The 21,508-nt window shown below is 38.0% G+C and overlaps 1 protein-coding gene across 1 annotated transcript in view; it reads left to right on the top strand.

Annotated features, from left to right (window-relative positions):
• The window catches only part of LOC147571463 (EF-hand calcium-binding domain-containing protein 13-like), a 134,212-nt gene that overhangs the window by 102,894 nt on the left and 9,810 nt on the right, over positions 1 to 21,508 (top strand). The window contains 7 exon segments of the mRNA XM_086696352.1: positions 423 to 495; positions 6,871 to 7,014; positions 7,917 to 7,988; positions 10,605 to 10,748; positions 13,479 to 13,541; positions 15,614 to 15,667; positions 19,193 to 19,297. Coding sequence (XP_086552478.1) covers positions 423 to 495; positions 6,871 to 7,014; positions 7,917 to 7,988; positions 10,605 to 10,748; positions 13,479 to 13,541; positions 15,614 to 15,667; positions 19,193 to 19,297 — 655 coding nt within the window.

Raw genomic sequence — 21,508 nt, forward strand, 5'->3', positions numbered from 1 at the left:
AAAAAGTATTCATTGATTTGGCAATAAATAGTTAATGGGTGAACTTGGTAAAAGCAGTTTTGAGAGGGTGGAAGCTAGATAAGACCAGTTTGATGTGTGAATGACAATATGATTGTGATGAATAAGAACATTTCTTTCCAGAAAATAGTTTGGGAAGGAAAGGAAAAGGAAAGAGTAGTGGTTAGAGGGCATCATCTAGGTTCAACAGAAGGCTTTTTAGAAATCTAGACTTAGGAGCTGGTTTTGACATGAATAGGATTTAAATAGGCAGACTGTAGATTGCATTCAGGACAAAAGTTTACGTAGCTAGAAAACCATAAGATGCCTTAAGGGCCAGCAAGAGAACCGATTTAGCTCGCTGTGGAAGTACTTTATGTTTCTTGAATCTACTAATTTTTCTTTGTTCTGTTTTTGTCTTCACAGAAAAGGGAGATACTTCTCTAAAGACTGCCCTTTTAGCACTGAAGAGCATTAAGCGTTTTCGAGATTTTAGAGGTGAGAATAATTAGGAAGTTTTGAACACAGAATATAGGAAATTTTTAGCTAGTTGTTGAAAAGTGATGGGCTACTTACATCAACATATAACTAATATGCTACAAGATTAAATGAATGGTATACATTCAGTATTTTGGGTATTCAGATGAAGGTGAGCTTCCTGTGTTCATGTAAGTCTAGTTTGAAACATTATAAGTTTGTAATTGAAGCAAATAATATGTCTTCTAACAAGGTTGCCAAAAATACGTGACCCTAAAAATGTTTTAATAAATTTAAGGTTTTTGATTAGGTAATACATTCACACAGATCATAAATAAAAAAGTATTGGAGCACTGGGTGGCTCAGTTGGTTAAGCGTTCGACTTCGGCTCAGGTCATGATCTCACAGTTCATGGGTTCAAGCCCAGCATCAGGCTCTGTGCTGCCAGCTCAGAGCCTGGAGCCTGCTTTGGATTCTCTGTCTCCCCCTCTCTCTGCCCCTCCCCTGCTCATGCTCTGTCTGTCTCTGTCTCAAAAATAAAAATAAAACATTAAAAAAAATTTTTTTAAGTAAAAATAAATAAAAAAGTATTTAAAGATACACAATGAAAATCTCCTTCTTGCCTGGTCTGTTCAGTTCCTATTCCTTTTCCCCAGTAACTAACTAATAAGTAACTAGTTTCTTTTTTTTTTTTTAATTTTTTGTTAATGTTTTATTTATTTTTGAGACAGGAAGTACTTAGATCGTTCGAGAAAATATGAATATATGTATGTATATATATGTATGAATGTATATATATATATATATATATATACACATACCTATCCCTCCCTCACTTTTTACGTGAGAGCATGACATGTACATTGTTCTGTATCCTTGATTTTTTAATACAGTAATATATTTTGGATATTTGTTCATATCAGAATATAAAGGCCTTTCTCATTCCTTTTTATAGTTGCATAGAGAACATGTGAATTCTCATTCTGATGGAAATTTATTTTTATTTAAAAAAATTTTTTTTGTTTATTTATTTTGGAAAGAGAGAGAGAGGCAGAGTGTGAGCAGGGGAGGGGCAGAGAGAGAGAGGGAGACACAGAATCCGAAGCAGGCTCCAGGCTCTGAGCTGGCAGCACAGAGCCCGAGATCGTGACCTGAACCAAAGTCAGACGCTCAACTGACTGTGCCACCCAGGCACCCCTGATGGAAATTCATATATTTAACTTATTGGGATCAGTGATCCTTCCAACTTGAATCTTTGTCTTTTCGATTGTGGTACCAAGAAACATTTTGCAGCGTCCCATGATGGATGCTCTAACTTTTGAGTATAATTTTGAAAATATCTAACTCACTTTAAAAATGAGTTAATTGCCTAATGTTTTAGGAACTTACCAAAACTCTTCTTTAACTCTTATTTTCAGTATTAAAAGTATCTTAGGGTCAAAAGTACATAGTTTTATCTCATAGTCTCTAAAGGTATACTTTATTTTCTTTGGTTTCAAATAATATCATTAATGGTTGGCAAATAATATTTTTGCATAGTGTTTGATGTTTTACCAAGCACTTTCACATAATTTATTTTTTTATAATTATTCTTTTTTTAAAAATATTTATTTATTTTGAGAGGGACAGAGACTATGAGCAGAGGAGGGACAGAGAGAGGGACACAGAATCCAAAGCAGTCTCCAGGCTCTGAGCTATCAGCACAGAGCCTGATGCAGAGCTCGAAATCACAAATTCACAAATCGTCATGAGATCATAACCTGAGCCGAAGTTGGACGCTTAACCGACTGAGCCACCCAGACGCCCCTCACATAATTTATTTTTTAACTATTCTTTATGACTATCCTGTTAAGTAGAAATCTTACAATAAAGAAAGAGAAAAGTGAAGTTCGAGGAAATTGTACCTTACCTAAGACCCCACAGCAAGTGTTGGACTCCATGTGCAGATATTTCTTTTACTGTATTGTAGTTTAATGGTTCAGTTTCAAAATTCATTCAATGCTGTAACTTACCGATTAATATTATCGTGATCAGCACACATGTATTGAACACAAAAATATGCATAAAGTAGGCCGTGAGAAATCTTAAAATCTAGATGAAAAGATAGGTCATTGACATGAAAATATAACTAGTATTCTGTAAGGGCAAATTAGTGATGCATATTATTTTAAGAGTTTGGGTGAAGATTAGATTCCTACGAAAAAAATGGAGGAACTGTGAAGGAAGGGTAGCATCTTGCTTGATAGGTAGAGGGAAAGCCAGAAAACATTGACACCTAGAGATTTAAAAGGGAAGAAAAGATCAGAGGTGTAAGTAGGATTTGAAAGATAAGGAATGAGAGATAGTTGGTAGGTCTACATTGGAGGAGCTGTTAAATGTTTTGCTCAAAACAGGTCTCAATACACTCTTTGGGCAAGAGAGTGTCAGGTACTAAGCTGTCTCTAAAGATTGATTTAACAGTGGATTGGACTAAGGAGCCACTAGAAGCAGGAAGATCGTTTATTTAATCCATTCAGTCAGCAAATGAGTGACACTATGCTGGTAACCAAGACAGGTAAATACTGGTCTCTGACCCCAGAGAATTCACTGAAGAAAGACAGCTGAGCAAATAAATAACTACAAATTGTGCTAAATGTTAAGGAGGAAATGTACAAGGAGGCGGTAGAGCGTTAAGGTGCAGTGACTTAATTTAAATAGGATGGCCAGGGAAGCGTGTGTTCTGACATGTGACATTTAGGCTGAAACCTACAGGATTAGAAGGAATCAGCTGCTGGAAGAGTTGGCAGAAGCGTCTTTCAGACAAGAGGAAGAAGCTGTGAATGGTTCTAGGGTAGGAAATAACACATATGTTTAAGAAACTGAAAGGCCTTTCTGGCTGAAGTCTAGTGAAAAAAGGAGAGACTGGCAAAAGATGATGTTCGAGTGATGGTCATGGACCAGATCATTCAGATTCTTTAATGAAAATAAAGGTAAGGAATTTGAATCGAGTTCAAAATATAATGGAAACCAATGAAGTGTTTTTATTTATTTATTTATTTTTTTAATGTTTATTTTTGAGAGAGAGAGAGAGTGAGCAGGGGAGGGGCAGAGAGAGAGGAAGGCACAATCTGAACAGGCTCCAGGCTCTGAGCTGTCAGTACAGAGACCAATGTGGGGCTCGAACTTGCGGACTACGAGATTATAACCTGAACCGAAGTCAGAGGCTTAACTGACTGAGCCACCCAGATGCCCCCAATGAAATGATTTTAAACAACAGAGTGATATGATCAATCTAGTCACTCCCGTTGCAGTGTGGAGATTGGATTGAGAGAGGGAAAGAGTGGTATTTAATAGTATTTAGAAACATTTGGAAATAATACAGGCCTGGGGAGGTGAGGACCTGAAAAGGGTCCTCAGTATGGACTAGTAGGGAAAAATGAATGAAAGAGATATGCTAAAAGGGGAAAAAACTGTGGTGTCTGGGTTTAGAGAGAAACAAATGAAAACAGAACCATGGGTTCCAACTTAGGTTAATGAAGGAATGAATCTAGTTGAAAGTATATTTATTTCAAGTTAGTAGCAATGATGGTACCTCAGAGACTATCCAGAGAAATAGGCACATGAGAAAAGCTGGAGCTGTAATTTGGCCATGTAATTGCCTCATGGAGGTAACAGCTGGATAACAATCAGGAGAAATAAATCTCAGAGATAATATAGAGAAGAAAAAGCAATGACCAAGACCTTCTAGGCTAGATTCTTAATCTGTTTAGTCAATTTCTTTACTTTGATTGTTTTATCAATCTTTGAGTTAATGCTAATCCCCTTAAGGTAAAATGAGAAAGATTTTACCATCTTATGGATAGATGTCGCATATCATGCATAAGTCACTTCTCTTTAATTGATAAATGTAATATAATTCCTGAAGAGATGTTTTTGTGGGAAGGTGTTGGAGGAAATGATTGACAGCATGATCTTACAGTTCTTCCAGAAGAATAAGAAGAGAATAAGGAGAAAATAGGAGTTGGAAAGGATGTGGTGAAATGAATGGCTTTTTTTTTTTTTTTCACTTCCTACGTATTCGTGTAAATTGGGCCAATTCTTCTGAAAGAAAATTCTAAGAGGGTTCATTATTAGGATTCCACTGAATTTTGGTTTAGAAAGATAGGATGCAGTGGAATACTATGTGGTCATTTAAAAATAATACTCCTAGAATAATATGCTGACAAGGGAAAATGTTGAAAATACATTGCTAAATGAAATGAAACTTGATATTAAAGAGTATTAAGACCAAACACCGTTAAAATGTAAATCATTAAGCACGTGGCATGGCGTGTACTCATTCTGTAATTGGAAGGAAGGAGGCTAATTAAGACGTGAGGGCAGGTAGTCAGCTACCCAAATTGTACAGAGGACGGTGAAGGCTAAGATTATTAGATCTGACAAAGAAGGGGGTTGAGAGGTTATTTGCTGTTCTTTGTAATAGCAGAAGCATTGTGCTCTGCATCAGAATGTTTGACCTGTAGTCTCATGTTTTCTTCCTCATGATCTTGGACAAATCACTTCATCTAAATATAAAATACAGGTATATGTGCTGAACTATAGATAATAGTACATGTCCTATATATTTCGTAAGATTTTTTTGTGGCTGTCAAAAGAAGTAATATAGAAGTACCCCATAAGTTATAAAAAGTGGTCAAATGTAAAGTAGTATCATTCCAAGAGGGCTATGGGGGCTTAAAATAGAGATTGGGTGATGAAATAGGGGCAAGAAATACTAAATTACTCATTTGAGAAGCTCAGTAATACAGAATGGAGGGAAGTAGAATAGTAGGTAGGCATGACAATAGGCTAGAGGAATGGAAACATTAAGGGAGCAGAGGAGAAAATACATTAGTCAATAATCAAGTAACAATTAGTGAGTCTATTTGGTATGCATGGTAGAGATCGTAGAAGTATTATAGCACACGGGTCTTGTGCTCATAAGGGAGGTTATGGTGAGATGAAAGAAAAAAGACATTTAGAAGATTGTATACTAGATCATGTGGCACCAGCCACAAGAGCTACAAGAATTTAAGTATAATGAGAAGAATACATCTTATATATACTGATATTATGCCATTATTATATATCATGGTATATCAGAATGAACTATGATAATCTGGGGAAGCCTAAAGGAGCAGATGGACCTTGAACCGGTTGCTGGACTGGGGAGAGAATTTAGATGTATATTCTAGATGAGGAGACTAGCCTGCCCAAAGAAAACATGTGAGAATGACTTAGATGTCTGTGAGGAATAAAGTAGAAAGATGTGGGATAGATTTGGGAATGCACAAAATCTGAATGATAAAATACCTACTTTATAACAGTGCAAATTATAATATGGCTGAGTTTGTCTTTCCCCAAATACATAATGGAATTACTAACTACCTTATAGCTATCATATTTTTAGGTGTCTATTTCTAGGCAGAAAAGTTTTACCTGAATACAAAGGCAGTGTCAGCACATTTTGTACCTAGGAAGTACAGTCATCACAGTCAGAAGTTATAAATCCATATTCCAAAGTGCTAAATTCAGATTGATTATATACTATTAGAGAATAAATACGGGTTTTTCCTAGACAGAATACGTAAGTACTTAAAGTGCTAGGAAGGATAGTTAACCTCTAAAAAAAAAGCTCTCTAGGATCTTTCACAGCATCAGAAATTACGATCATTAAGACATTCTTTTGTATTACCTATCTTAGGCCACTATTAAAGTATTGTTATTAAATAAGAAGGAAACTGACACGGAGGGGGAAGCAAAGCTCTCTCTTCTGTTAACATTGGTTTCCAATTATTAAAAAAATAACAATTCTAGGTTGATGGGGGGTGGGAGGGAGGGGAGGGGAGGGTGGGTGATGGGTATTGAAGAGATGGCATCTTTTGGGATGAGCACTGGGTGTTGTATGGAAACCAATTTGACAATAAATTTCATATATTAAAAACAATAACAATTCTATCAGCAGATTAATTAGCGGTTACTTGTGTATACCAAGGTTCTCAGCTCTAAGTACAAGAGAATCAGTATAAGACAAATTAAGTTTAATAAAGGGACGGGAAAGAGGCAGATTTGAGGTGGCAGTGACTAGGGGCAGCAGAGAGATCCCTGGACACATACTGAAAGGATGTAAGAAACTTGAGAGGCAAAGATAGATGGACAGAAGGAGACAGATATCAAGGCTTAATTTCTACTATGAGTTTGCCCTATAAGTGATCTATTTTGTAGGTATACAATGAGAGTTAGATGTGTATGTACCTCAAGAGAGTGTTTAAGGTGAATGCTTAAAAAATGCTAGGTATCTATATTAGTTTTTTGAATCATAGTTTAAGCTAATTGTTTAGAATTTGCATCTAAACTGAAAGTATTTTCTCCGGATAGAGGTTAATGAACTTGCAAAGGCGTTAAACAAAGTCACCAATGAAAAAGTTGTTGTTGATGATATAAAACCTATACTGAAAGGCTTGGGGATTTATTTGCCAGAGGAAGAATTGCAGGAGATGCTTACATCCATTTCTCTGGATAGTAAGTATTTCTTTTCTGAGTCATTTATTCCATATCACACTCGTGTTTACTTTCACTCATAAACCCACAGAGCTGATTGATTAGGAATCAGATGCAGTGAGTTCAACAACATTAGATTTTCCCTATTAGGCTTGGCTGAGAATTTGCTTTGGATTAGTCTCATATTGAATTATCCTAGGGATGTATAATCTTCCTGTCTTCATCCCATCGCTTTGCCTCCTGAGGTTTGAATCATACGTTTTTATTGGACAGGAGCTGTGCAGCTCTCTCAAGCCCCTGAAATGCAGGGCCAAGCCTTAGTGTGGTGACACACACTTACCAGTTTGGTTTCCCCACGGTCCTCAGAGGGCTACAGTGGTGTTTTTGGAATCCTGCCAGTGGGAGGTTTAACTTACATGCAGAGCAAAGGGGTACTTTTCTTCTTCTTCAGTTCCAAATACATGGCTAATAAAAAACAAAAGATGCACACTTCCTTTACTAATATATCTTTGCTTATAAGTATATATATAGTCTCCATTAGGTATTTCGGTTGGGGTTTGGTTTATGGTACTTGTAGGGAATATCTTCTTCCCTCGTAACATAGATAGTGGTAGTAGGACTTGTAATGCTGAAAAATTCAGAGAATGTCATACCAGAGAGGAAACTTACCAAAAAACAATGGTCCCAAGTGGTTAAAATGTGTGTAAAATTCATGAAACACTCATTGGCTCTACAAGAAAAAAGACTGCAAGAGTTATCATAATCATGTTCCTTTTTATAGTCTGAGGTGTGTTTAGCAGAATCAGAGTTAGAAAACAGGACTAACTTGGTTCTGAAGATTTGGTAAGCATGCATATCTTTTGACCTCATCCCTTTGTATCTTTGGGTGAAAGACCATTCATTTCTTGATGTTTCATTTTCAGACGAGGGGAAAGTGAACTTAAAAGATTTCCTGACTCAGTTAATGAAAATGCCATATCTTACAAAAGTTCAAAGTAAGTGAGAATTTTTTAACAATAAAAATTTTGAGTGGAATCCTTTAGCTTTGATTATATGCATTTGTGCAGTTTTCTAATGCTGAAGCACATCATGTATGTAACAAATGTACTTTGGATGATGAATCAGGAAGGGATCCTAGTCCTGACCTTTTCTTGACTTAAATTTTATGAACTTATAGTATTTTTCCATCACTCAAAAGGGATTAACTAAGTGTTAATAGCTGAATGAATAAGGAAACCATAAAAAGGATGAGATCATGCCATTTCAGACAACATAGATGGACCTAGAGGGTATTACGCTAAGTGGAATAAATCAGACAGAGAAAGATGAATGCCATATGATTCAAATTATAAGTGGAATCTAAAAAAAGCCAAACAGGGTCACCTAGCTGGCTTAGTTGGTAGAGCATGTGACTCTTGATCTCAAGCTTTTAAGTTCAAGACCGAAATTGGGGGGGGGGGGGGGGCGCCTGGGTGGCTCAGTGGGTTAAGCGTCCGACTTCGGCTCAGGTCACGATCTCACAGTCCGTGGGTTCGAGCCCCGCGTTGGGCTCTGTACTGACCGCTCAGAGCCTGGAGCCTGTTTCAGATTCTGTGTCTCCCTCTTTCTCTGACCCTCCCCTGTTCATGCTCTCTCTCTGTCTCAAAAATAAATAAATGTTAAAAAAAAAAAAAAAAAAAAAGACCCAAATTGGGTGTAGAGTTCACTTAAAAATACAAAGAAGAATTATAAATAAATAAATAAATAAATAAAGCCAAACAAACAACAAATAAATAAATAAGCAAATAGCAGAATCAGACCTATAAATACAGAGAACAACTTCATGGTTGCCAGAAGGGAGGGTCTTGAGGGTTGGACAAAAAGGGTGAAGGTGAGAGGGAGATACAGGCCTCCAGTTATGAAATGAATAAGTCACAGGAATAAAAGGCACAGCATAAAGAATACAGTCAGTGATATTGTAATAGTGATGTAATGGGACAGATGGTTCACACTTGTGGTGAACAGAGCATAACGTATAAACTTGTCAAATTACTAAGTTGTATACCTGGAACTAATGTAACATTGTGTGTCAGCTATACTAAAAAAAAAAAAAAAAAAATCAATGTTACCTTTTCTTTTTTTATCCTATTATATGTTCATAAAAATGGGATTTTATCATGAGAAGATTAACTATTGAAACATGTAGGAATATGTTGAAACATACAAGCTTCCTCCATATTTTGTAAGAGGTATTCATCTCATTATTCCACTGCCTTAGCCATGAGGCATTGAATGTAATCTGGTTTTAATGTGTTCATTTAATTGACATCTCCAACTGTGAGATATCTGTGATATCTGTGGAACTTCTGGGTCTCCTTGGAGCCTTTGTTCTTGAGATTAATTGAAATGGCTTAATTTCCTCTAAATTTTAATTCCCAAGATTGAAACTGAACAAAATTCAGAAGGCCTAATTTAGGTAGCTACAAAAATGAAATTATTCCCTAGAGTGTAGGTGTTTAGGATGTGACCCAAATGGTATGTTTTTTCAACTGACAAAATATTTTGTCCTTAATCTCTGGTTTTCTGAATGGGATCTATAAAACTCTCCTAGGTATGTGGTTTATAAGCAAATCTCTTACAGGATTAATGTTTATGATGTGATAGTGTTTATCATAATACGTTTAAAATGTGTTTTCTTACTTGAACAATTGAACCATGATACTTTCAGAAATGAATGTTACCTTTTTTTGGTATTGATAGCAGTGCTAACTAATCCTTCCATTATTTGGGGGACTTTTTGTATGTATGTGTTGGATATATCCAAGTATCCACTGAATGAAAAAAATTAAGAATAGTCACATCAAACTATGGCTGGTTATCTAATTTTTGGCAAGAGAATTGCTAGAATTACTTTTATGCTTAGTTATCCTAGCTTTAATGGAATTCCCAGCCTCTGATATGCCAGAGATGAGTATAAGCGGATGTCCTGAGATTCCTTTATATGTAATCATTCCTCAATCTCAAATTAAATATTTACAATGCCCTGTTTAGCCTAGCGCCTAAACATTCTATGAAATCAGATAGCCTGCACTTCACACTTGGCTTTACATTTAATAACTGTGTATGCTTAGACAGACTAGCCTCTCTAAGGCTAGGTTTCCTTATCTGTTAAATAAGGGAAATATTGGTAACAACCTCACAGAATCTTTGTATTAAAATGGGATGGTGGAGGGGTGCCTGGGTGGCTCAGTCAGTTAAGCATCCGACTTCAGCTCAGGTCATGATCTCGCGGTCTGTGGGTTCAAGCCCCGCCTAGGGCTCTGTGCTGACAGCTCAGGGCCTGGAGCCTGCTTTAGATTCTGCGTCTCCTTCTCTCTCAGCCCCTCCCCCACTCCCACCCTGTCTCTGTCTCTCTCAAAAGTAAATAAACATTCTAAAATTTTTTTTAAACGATAAAATGGGATGGTGTGTATAAAGCACTCAGCATAGTGCTTAGCAAGCACTAAGCTGAATACTTAATAAGTGGTAGAAGTAGCAGTAGTAGTACTACTAGTAGTAATTATTGTCACTCAGGACCCACTGAATATTGCATATTTTTTAACTTCATGTATTGCATATTTTTTTGAATATAGAAAAAGAAGGCCCCTTGAAAACTTTGGCCGCCATTAGGAAAAATGAGGTCACTCCTGATGATCTAGACTCCATGATGAAAAATATAGGAGTTCCATTACCCCAAGATGCGATTCAAAGATCCCGGAAGAATGTGGCTATCACGGGTGAGTATTTAACATTTCTAGGTATCCTTTATCTTAGCTGACATGCATGTGTTTGAACTTTTCAAGAATCCTTAAAGCGTTTATCCACTTCATGGATTATCCGAGCTCTTTTCTACCAACTACCCACTTGGGTTCTACTTATTTTAAGTAGCATCATACAGAGGAGGATCTATACGGTAGGAGGGTATGTGTCTGAATGATACGCATGAGTCTGTCTTTTTGATGGAATCTACAAAATATCAAACGTTTTTCAGTATAGCAATTACAGTTGCCAATCTCTGTTCATATTCCTTGTTCTCTGACATGCATTTTTTCTTTCAGAAGATGGGAAAGTGAATTTAGAAGGGTTCATTGGCAATTTAGTCAGTTCAGGATTTTCATTTCTACCTGAAAGTAAGAATTTTCAGTTGAATGGAGATAGCTAATGATATGTAGGTTATAGATCTCTTGGGAAAACCCTAGCTAGATTTTGAGATGGTCTTAAACTGATTTACCACTGGCATAATTTTCTAGTATCTTTACTCCACACATGTCAAATGTGTATGTAGCACATGAGAACATGCCCTTTAGAGAGTTCTAGTTACCTCTTCTGCCTAGTCTGAGACCAGAGTCTTGACTGCAGTTATCTTTCCACTAAGGACCTTGTGAAGAAAAAAAATCACATTAATTAAAATGACTAAACCAGCACTTAGAATTACACTGTTTGCAAGTTACTCTACTTTAACTCAAGTGTAATTGTGTGAGACATATGAGTATGATAAATAGTGGGTTCCTGATATTGATTTACAATAATTCTTCTTTAAGAAATGAGTGAAAATCTTTGTTACTGTTAGGAGAATTTTTCTTCAGGTTTGTTTTTTTTCTTTTGTTATTTCAACGTTGTTTTCTTCGGTTATTTCTTTGTATGAGCTCCATGTTTTTGCCCCTAGTTTCTCTTTATACACTAATTCAAAGTTTAATTTTAGCACAATGTTTGTCAATTACAATGTTAAGGACCCTTTTCTTCTTTTGGTTTGCATAGTATTTCTGTAACCTTAAGCCTCTGAATTCTCTGATAAGCTGCCCTTTCTTGCCAGATGGTGCTGAAAAGGAAGGAATGATTTACATTTTGCACATTTAAGTGAGAAGAATATCTCTGACACCAAGCCAAAATTATACACACATTCAAACCACTTCATATTGTCCATTTTTAAGTGCCCTCTATGGTTGCAGAAATTCAAGGTTTACTTCTTTGACCATTTCCACCTACTTTTGGATAAGCACATATATGTAGCTTTGATAAGCAAAAAAATATTTATGGAGAGATGTTTTGTAGAAATGCCTGGGATCCATACCTGAGCTGAGATCAAGAGTCGGATGCTTAATTGATTGAGCCACCCAGGCGTCCCTAGAAATGCCTTTTTTGAGACAACTTCCTGATAGTATATATCAACTGCTTTTGGGAACTGGTGTTAAAAATAGCCATATCAAGAGTGTCACTATATCTTCAGAAGATGTTGCCCATTAGATTATTTAGTGATGAAAAGTGTCTTGAACTTTAGATGATTGATTGATTGATTGATTGATTGATTGATTTTTTAGAGAGAGACAGGGCACGTGTGCTCACCAGCAGGGGAGGGGCTGAGGGAGAGGGAGAAAGAATCTTAAGTAGGCTCCATCGTGAAGCCTGATGTGGCTCTCCATCCCACAATTGACCATGAGATCCTGATCTGAGCTGAAATCAAGAGCTGGATGCTTAACTGACTGAGACACCCAGGCACTCCTTGAAATTTAATATCAGAAAAAAAAATTCTCTCTTCCAAAGACCAGTGTGCTTCTTTGTGTAGGTAATAACCTGAGTTCCCTTTTATGCCTTAGCTTCCAAAAAGTTTCAGATCTAAACTTAATATTTAAGCACTATTAACCATGTTGGCCTTGTTTGTTATTTACTACCTTTTTCTCATGTGTTTTTGATGCTCACATTTCTCATTATGATTGTTGTATTTTCTATTTCTCCATGAAATGTTGTCAGTTCTGTTATATACTTTCTAGACTCTCTAATTTGGCTCATCTGCATTTATGATTGTTATATCTTCCTGATGAATTGGCTGGCAGAGAATACCGAATGTATCATATTGGAAGAGAAATCACTTTTTCCTCTGAGTACAAGCTGAAAATTGATTCCTCATTCTATGGCTACATGACTCTTTATTTACCACATTTTTTTAATGTTTATTTATTTTTTTGAGACAGAGAGAGACAGAGCATGAACGGGGGAGGGTCAGAGAGACAGGGAGACACAGAATCCGAAGCGGGCTCCAGGCTCTGAGCTGTGAGCACAGAGCCCGACACAGGGCTCGAACTAACAGACCGTGAGATCATGGCCTGAGCCGAAGTCGGACGCTCAGCCGACTGAGCCACCCAGGTGCCCCTACCACATTTTACATACTGGCTCCTAACTGTTCCCTCAACATCAGCCAGTAACACTTCTTGTCTAATATCATATGGGCTGTACTGGGTTAAATGTTCCTGTGCTTATAGCCATATTCTCTTTAAAATGATCAAAAGAACATGTTTCTATTTCTGATAGAATAACTGAAAGTGTGCATCTGAATACATGTCAAAAGACTCTTCTTTTCACACTGAAATGGAATATAGCGATGTGAAGATAATAGGAAGTATTTTTCTGAAATTGAAAATTATTAGCATTTCCCATTCTCATAGCTTTTACCGCTTCTATTTTTCTCCTAGGAAGTAAGGTTGATGACAGCAACTTAGACACTTTTCTAGGAAACATGAAGATGGAGATGTCAGGTAAAGAGTTTTGTAAGATTCTGAAGCACCTGTCAGTGGAAGGGGACATAGACATAGACATGGTTCACATGGTTCTATGTTGTGAGAAGTCTTTTTATTAATGTAAACTTCTTAGATATAAAATTCTTATAGAAAGAACCATAGAAAATGATAAAAATAAAAAAAAAGTTACCTTAAGTGTTATGCTTTAGGCTCTCCTCCTTGAGAATAAATGTTATGGTTTCCAAAAGTTCCATTTGGGAGGTGTGGAAGAAAGATGGAAATGTATTTGCTATGTTATGTTAGTACTTTAGATCCAAACTTACGTTTCTAGGAATACTTTGGCAACCTTTCCTCTGTATCACTGATTCAAAAAGCATCATTAAGATCCCACAATATTCTTTTTATTATTTAAAAAAAATTTTTAATGTTTTCTATTTTTGAGAGAGAGAGAGAGAGAGAGAGACAGAGCATGAGCGGGGAAGGAACAGAAAGAGAGGGAGACACAGAATCCAAAGCAGGCTCCAGGCTCTGAGCCGTCAGCACCGAGCCCGACGAAGGGCTCGGACTTTAGGAGCGGGGTAGCATCCTAAACTGCCACCGTTACCATGTATACCCAGTCCAATCCACCACGAAAGGCCTGGCACACAACATTCTGCTCTTTAAACTTTTTTTTTTCAATTTTTCCTCCTTTCTCCTTTTAAAATGCTATTCTGCACTTTGAAAACAGAATCAAGACATGATAAAGAATCAGCTTCCGAAGAAAAGGATTTCTATAGAATAAATACAGCTGTATTACACTGCTATTAAATAGCTCAATGCAGGAAAAAATTTACAAGATACAAGTTTGTTTGTTTTTTACAATATTAAAAGGCAGGAGTTTCAACTTTATAAATCTAAGAACATTTTATGCATAGGGTAACGTGCATTACTGTCATTTAAAGAAACACTGACAAATCCTTTAACTTGCAAATCTGATGAAAAAATATCAAAATGTTGAAAGTTGTGGAACAACCTAACCATTAAGCAATTTATCTACTATTTTTATATGATTACAAAATGTGAGGAGCACCTGCGTGGCTCAGCCGGTTTAGTGTCCGACTTCAGCTCAGTTCCTGACCTGGCGGTCGGTGAGTTTGAGCCCCGCTTCGGGCTCTGTGCTGACAGCTCAGAGCCTGGAGCCTACTTTGGATTCTGTGTCTCCCTCTCTCTCTGCCCCTCCCCCTCTCACGCGCTGTCTCTCTGTCTCTCAAAAATGAATAAATGTTAAAAAAAATCAAAATGTGATAAAAAGCCCTTATCTTGCCTCCCCCCTTTTGGTGATATGATCATACCTGAGACGGTCACAAGGTTGACCAAGGAGGGCGATGAGCGAGCAATGGGAACCACAGCTAGGACCAGACAGGGTTCCACAGGCAAGGGGAGCATGAAAGTGGAAGGGCCTAACTGACATCGACAGGGAACTGGATGTGAAGGAAACAGGACTAAATGAATCAGTCTGTAAAAATGGAATTATTTTTACATGAGATGACTGCTCATGTCCCAGACCCCCTAGTTTGCAGAGAAGTGGGAATAGAGGTGAGGTAGTCCTAACGTGGACTTTATAGACCAGGGCAGGTAATAAAAGCATTTTGAATGGCAATACTGGTGTGTAGGGTTATGTACCTGGTGGGGTGGAGCACAGAAAAGAATATGAAGGCACGGGCGGAGCGGGGGGAGAGAAGTACAGTTGTAGTAAAAATCATGGGAAATTGTTGATTTCTTATGCTCTGTTTCACAGTTAAGAATTTCATGTGTTTGAGGGGCGCCTGGGTGGCGCAGTCGGTTAAGCGTCCGACTTCAGCCAGGTCACGATCTCGCGGTCCGGGAGTTCGAGCCCCGCGTCGGGCTCTGGGCTGATGGCTCAGAGCCTGGAGCCTGTTTCCGATTCTGTGTCTCCCTCTCTCTCTGCCCCTCCCCCGTTCATGCTCTGTCTCTCTCTGTCCCCAAAATAAATAAACGTTGGAAAAAAAAAAAAAATTAAAAAAAAAAAAAAAGAATTTCATGTGTTTGAATCTCATTATGATCTCTGTAATTTGTACCTCATTTTACAGCTGATGGAACAGTTGAACCTAATAAACTAATGAATAAAGCTGAAACCGTTACAGGTAAGAAGTTGATATAAAACTGAGAGAGCAATGCTTTAAACTTCTTTAAATGTTTTATTGATTTGCGAGGGGGGGAGGGGCAGAGAGATGGGGAGACACAGAATCAGAAGCAGGCTCCAAGCTCTGAGCTGTTAGCACAGAGCCCGATGCAGGGCTTGAACCCATGAACCATGAGATCATGACCTTAGCTGAAGTCAGACACTTAACCAACTGAGCCACCCAGGCGCACCTGAGATAGTAATGCTTTTAAAACATATTTTTGCAACAGTATTCTTAGCACTATTTTTTAAATTATTGAAGTGTAGTTGACATACAACGTTATACTAGTTTCAGGTGTGCAATGTAGCGGTTCAATAATTATCTATTTAACTGCTCACCATGGTAAATGTCGTTACCATCTGTCATCATACAACGTTATTATATTACTGACTATATTCCCTATGCTGTACTTTTCATCTTTGTGACTCTGTTTACCTATTTCATGCATCCCCCCCCCCAACTCCCCTTTCCTCTGGCAACCAACAGTTTGTTCTCTGTATTTATGAATCTATGGTTTAAGAAAGTGCAACTGGGGGGAGAAATAGAGATAAAGATCTCTCTCTCTCTCTCTCTCTCAAAAAAAGGTTTAAGTGTTCTTGCTGCCTGCTGCACATCCCCGTCATCTCTACCCTCAACCCCTCTTTCTAATCAAACCTTGATAGGAGGTAAGATAGAAGAAAAACTCTAGATGTGTTGATGGGATGGGAGTGAGGGTATAGAAAAAACCAAGGAGACCTTTTGTCGTGCTTCCTATTTGGAACTCTGGGATGTCACCACCTCATTGGGTGTCCAGACAAGATGCCATTTTCACCAGAATAGATATTGTGGTATGGTGTTCTTAGGCAGAGGGAGGGCTGGAAACAGGCCGCCGCTTTGCCCCCTTTGGCTTTGTGTGGTATGAAGGATATCCAGTTTTCCCACGTACTCCCAGTAAGCAATGTAGAAGGTTTCTCAGAGATGGAGGTCAGTGGGTCTGCCATGGGACACCAAGTCAAAGGGAGAGGTGATCCCTCCAGAGGCTATGGAGTAGGCAGTATGGTCTCGGGACTAATAGAATACTTGACTGAGACACAGAGGACCTCATCACCAGTGAATGCTAGGGCTTAGCCAACCAAGTTAGTGAAGGAAGGACCAAAGAACCTTGACTTTGCTAAAAAACAAAACAACAACGACACAGACCACAACGACACAGACCACAGTTTCTCAGGCCATCAACTTCAGCAGGAGATGTCAGGACTCATGAAATGGGCTGTCAGGGCTCATGAAATGTGGATTTTGTTGAAGAAGCTATCGAGAATCCAGAGGGCAACCCAAGGTCTGGCCGCCCTCCTTTACGGGCAGCAGGACCCCCAAGCTTTCCCTGATACTACGAGGAGGCCTCTCAGAGCGGACGTGCGGAAAGATTTGAAAAACTGAGAATTTCCCAAAATAAACTAGGTCAACCAAAAAGGAACTTTTTATATTAAACCGGAAGAAGCTAGGTTAACTCTATTTTTTAAGTTTTTGTTTAAATTCCAGTTAGTTAACATACAGTGTGATACCACTTTCAGATGTGAAACTGTTTCTCCGCCATCACCTGTTTCTCCTCCCCTCACCCACTCCCTTCAGGTAGTTAACAGACTTTTCCCCTCCTCTTCTTACCAAATAGGATATGGGAAGAAGGGGGAAAGGGAGCTTCCTTGTGTCATTTTTTTTTTTCCCTTTCAACCCTCTGGTTCACAGTAAAACGAAATGTTAGATTTTCAGGTTTGCTTTATAAAAAGTAGCTTTTGAAAATTAAAAAAAAACCCTCTTTCCTCTGAGTTATATAAATTCTATGGCTGAATAGGAAAAATTTTATGGAAGAAAAGGAATATGAAGAAGAAAAATACATGAGTACAATTTACAATGTCATACCTGTTCCACATGTTTCAACATGGCAGGATGTCACTCACAGCTGCTTCAAGGGGAAAAGATTTTGACCTAACTTTTATATTATTATGGAGATAGGTATTCCAGATGTATAAGCCAAATGAGAAAAGTGCTTCTTTATGAAACTTAAGCAGTTCTATGAATTCCACTTCTCTTTCTCTGTGATTTGAATTTTGCCTTGTCTTTAGCTAACAGGAAGCTGTATCATTGTGAAATCTTACCTTTCCAAGGTGAGATTGATGATGAATCAACAAACCACTCGCAATGGATCACTTATTGTCTTACTTCCTAATCGTGTGATAAAGAATCCTGATACTCTCCAACATATGGATTCAATATAATTGAAATTATTTTATCTTGGCAGGTTGTTTTCTTTGGGGCTTTTATATTGATCTTATTGATATGCATTTTAACAAATTTTCCAAGACAAGAGACAGAATTTATTACTGCAGGTTAATTGTGAAATGCAGAATAAGAATGTAATTATTCTGTGATTTTGGTTAGCACAGGCAATGAATCTAGTTAGAGCTAAAAAAAAAAAAAAAAAAAAGGAAGCCAATGCTACTTTGGCTTAGATGTAGTTATTAAAATGTATCACGCGGGGCGCCTGGGTGGCTCAGTTGGTTAGGTGACCGACTTCAGCTCAGGTCATGATCTCCCTGTTCGTGGGTTCGAGCCCCACGTTGGGCTCTGTGCTGAATGCTTGCCTGCTTCAGATTCTGTGTCTCCTTCGCTCTCTGCCCCTCCCCCGCTTTGCTCTGTCTCGCTCTGTCTCGCTCTGTCTCTAAAAAATAAATAAATGTAAAAAAAAATTTAAAACAAAACGTATCAAACGTCTGCTACATACCTGACAGAATCCTAGATCTTTTCATAAGTGTTATTTTATCTTCACAGAAGCTCTGCAAGATAGTCTCATCTTTGTTTCATACAACAGAAAACTAGGACTCAAAGTTAGGTTATTTACCTAAGTTCCAGTAGATAATAAATAGTAGAGAACAATATTCAACCCTTGTGTTCTTACTCCAACCATGGTGATGTTCTCGTTTCACTGGAACTGCCCATTTATTTTTCTTAAAAATGTTTAACATTTATTTTCTTTTGAGAGACAGAGACAGAGCATGAGTGGGGGAGAGGCAGAGAGAGAGAGAGAGAGAGAGAGAGAGAGAGAGAGACATACAGACAGACAGACAGAATCTGAAGCAGGCTCCAGGCTCTGAGCCGTCAGCACAGAACTAGATGTGGGTCTTGAACCCAGGAACTGTGAGATCATGACCTGAGCTGAAGTCGGACACTTAACTGACGGAGCCACCCAGGCGCCCCCTGCCTGTTTCTATCATAAAAATTATACACTGGAAACTAATTCTGTTCCTTTAGAAGTTTATGGTGTATATGGTTATTTTTCCAAAAAGGTTTAAGAGAAGTGAGCTTAATTCTAACCGTATTGAAGCCCTGCCGTAAACTGAAACATGTTCCATGGATCTTGCATATTTCTGCCAAGTCTATAATGAATGGGTAAAATATATGGAACATTTCAGCATTAGTAGGAATTTTCATATTTTTTTCTCTTTCCCTGAGGAGAGACAGTAGCTGTCAGAGACCTGGACGAGATACTAGGGAACATGGGCTTTGAACTCGCCAAAGAAGATTCTGGAGAGATGAAAAGAAAACTTCCACTTTATGGTGACTCATTTTAGATATAAAAAGTCTTTCAGGAAAATTTGGTCTCGAGGGTCTATGTAAGCGTTATTCTGAAACCAGATTAATTTTGTGATGTAAAATGTAGGGAAAAATGTAGTTCTAGAACAAGAACTAATCCTGTCTTCCATTTTCTGAATGTATATAGAACACAAAGCACTTGACTAGACTGATTCCAAGACCATCTTTCACATCTGGGAATGTTGAGGAAGCACAGTTAAACGATGGGAAAGGAAATAAATGCAAGCCCACTGTGTACCCTTCCCACATTCCCCATCATTCCTCTCTTTGGACACAGCCCCATAATACCACTGAAAGTTCTCTCCGGGCACCAGTAACCTGCCATTTGCTAGTTGCATTAGACATTATTCACTTTTCATTGGAGCTTTCTACGGTCTTTTGTATTGGTGATAATCCTCACCTTCTTGAAATTATTCTCCTTTGGCTTCTGTGTTTTTTTCCTCCTAACCTGGATCTTCTCATTTTTTGATTTTCATTTTGCATACTCTACCTGGGTAATCTCATCACTGTCTTTTGTTCAACCTATCATCTACATGCTTATGACTGTAAATCTGTGTTTCTATACAGCTTCAGACTGGTGTATCCAAATGCCTGCTAGACATTTCTACTTGGATATTCCATGGGATGCTTCTTTTTCCCAACTGAACTGAATTTAGAATTTAGAACTGAATTCAGTATTTTCCTGTCCAGTCTCCTAGTCCTGTATTCTCAATCTCATTTGTGCTCTCCCTATCCATCTATTCACCTAAGCTAGATATATGGAATTCATTTTTGATTCCCCCAATTCCTGTCAACCACTATCTGGATTATCTGTCACCTAATTTTGTAAGTTTTACCTTTATATAAACCTAAATTTAAAAATTACTGCACACAGATGGGTAGATGGATGGATATGTGACAAGCCAAGTATAGTAAAATGTTAAATAGTAGAATCAGATGGTGGGCATATGGGTGTTTATTGCACAGTTCCTTCAACTTTGCTATATGTTTACAAATTTTCATAATAAACCATTGGAAAAAATCCCATAGGTAAATGCATCAGTTTCTCTCACTCCCTGCTACCACTGCCCTATTTTAGGTCCTTTCATTCCTGACTTCAGCTACTACAACGGCTTCCACAAAATATTAGACGTTAGAGTGATCCATATAAGATGCAAATCTGATGACATTCTGCACCAATTTAAAATCCTTTAATGGCTTTCAGTTAGGTACTTGGGATTGTCTCAAGTCCTTTTTATGGCAAACAAGCTCTTTCATTATCTGGGTTGGCCTTATCTGTTCAATCTAGTATTTTACCCTCACTAACATTGAACTTTTATTCCAAGCATACATATATCATGCTTTTTGTCGCATCTTTGTTTTGTTTATACTTTCCCCGCTATTCAGAGGGTTTCCCCTTCCCCTTTGTTTGACCTACTCCTCACCATTGCTTATTAGAGTTGAGGGCACTTTTTCTAGTAAGTTCTTTAAATACCCAGGCTCCATTAGATGTCTCTTCTCTGTGTTTCCACAATAACTGCATACATTTTTCATTATAATTGCCACATTGTGTAAATGTATGCTTATTTGCCTGTCTTGTCACTTTAATGTGACCTTAGAATAGAAAAGGTTATTCTGTATCTAGTACGTAGCAGAGTGTCTGGCCTATAAGTAAGCACCCTATAAATGTTGAGTGAGAGATGATAGAGTAAATGAGCGAAAAAGTGAATGATTCCTAAGGAAAACAAAAACTGCCTTTGGTCAGGCCACTAATACTTACTTCTAGTACATTGTAATCATTTGCAGCAATTCTGAGCAACAGGGAGAATCAGAGTATATTAGCAATGAACCAGAGATGAAAATAGACTTTTCTTCACTAGAGACTCATACTTAAGAGTCATAGCATTACCAGAATTGAGGGCCTTTAGAGAATTAACTTGCATGGATGGTATTTTCTATCCTGTTTATAAGGACTAAAAGAGCTGAGTAAAAGCATATTTTTCCATGGGCCAGACTTTATGGTTCAAGGGTCAAAGGCCAGCTTACTAAAATAGAATCAATGTCTTGGGGCACCTGGGTGGCTCAGTCGGTTAAGCGTCCGACTTCAGCTCAGGTCGTGATCTCACAGTCTGTGAGTTCGAGCCCTGCGTCAGGCTCTGTGCTGACAGCTCAGAACCTGGAGCCTGCTTTGGATTC

This window comes from Puma concolor, unplaced genomic scaffold (genome assembly GCF_028749965.1).
Source record: "Puma concolor isolate L17-30 unplaced genomic scaffold, mPumCon1.1.hap2 unalloc_scaffold_26, whole genome shotgun sequence".
NCBI classification, from domain to species: Eukaryota; Metazoa; Chordata; class Mammalia; order Carnivora; family Felidae; genus Puma; species Puma concolor.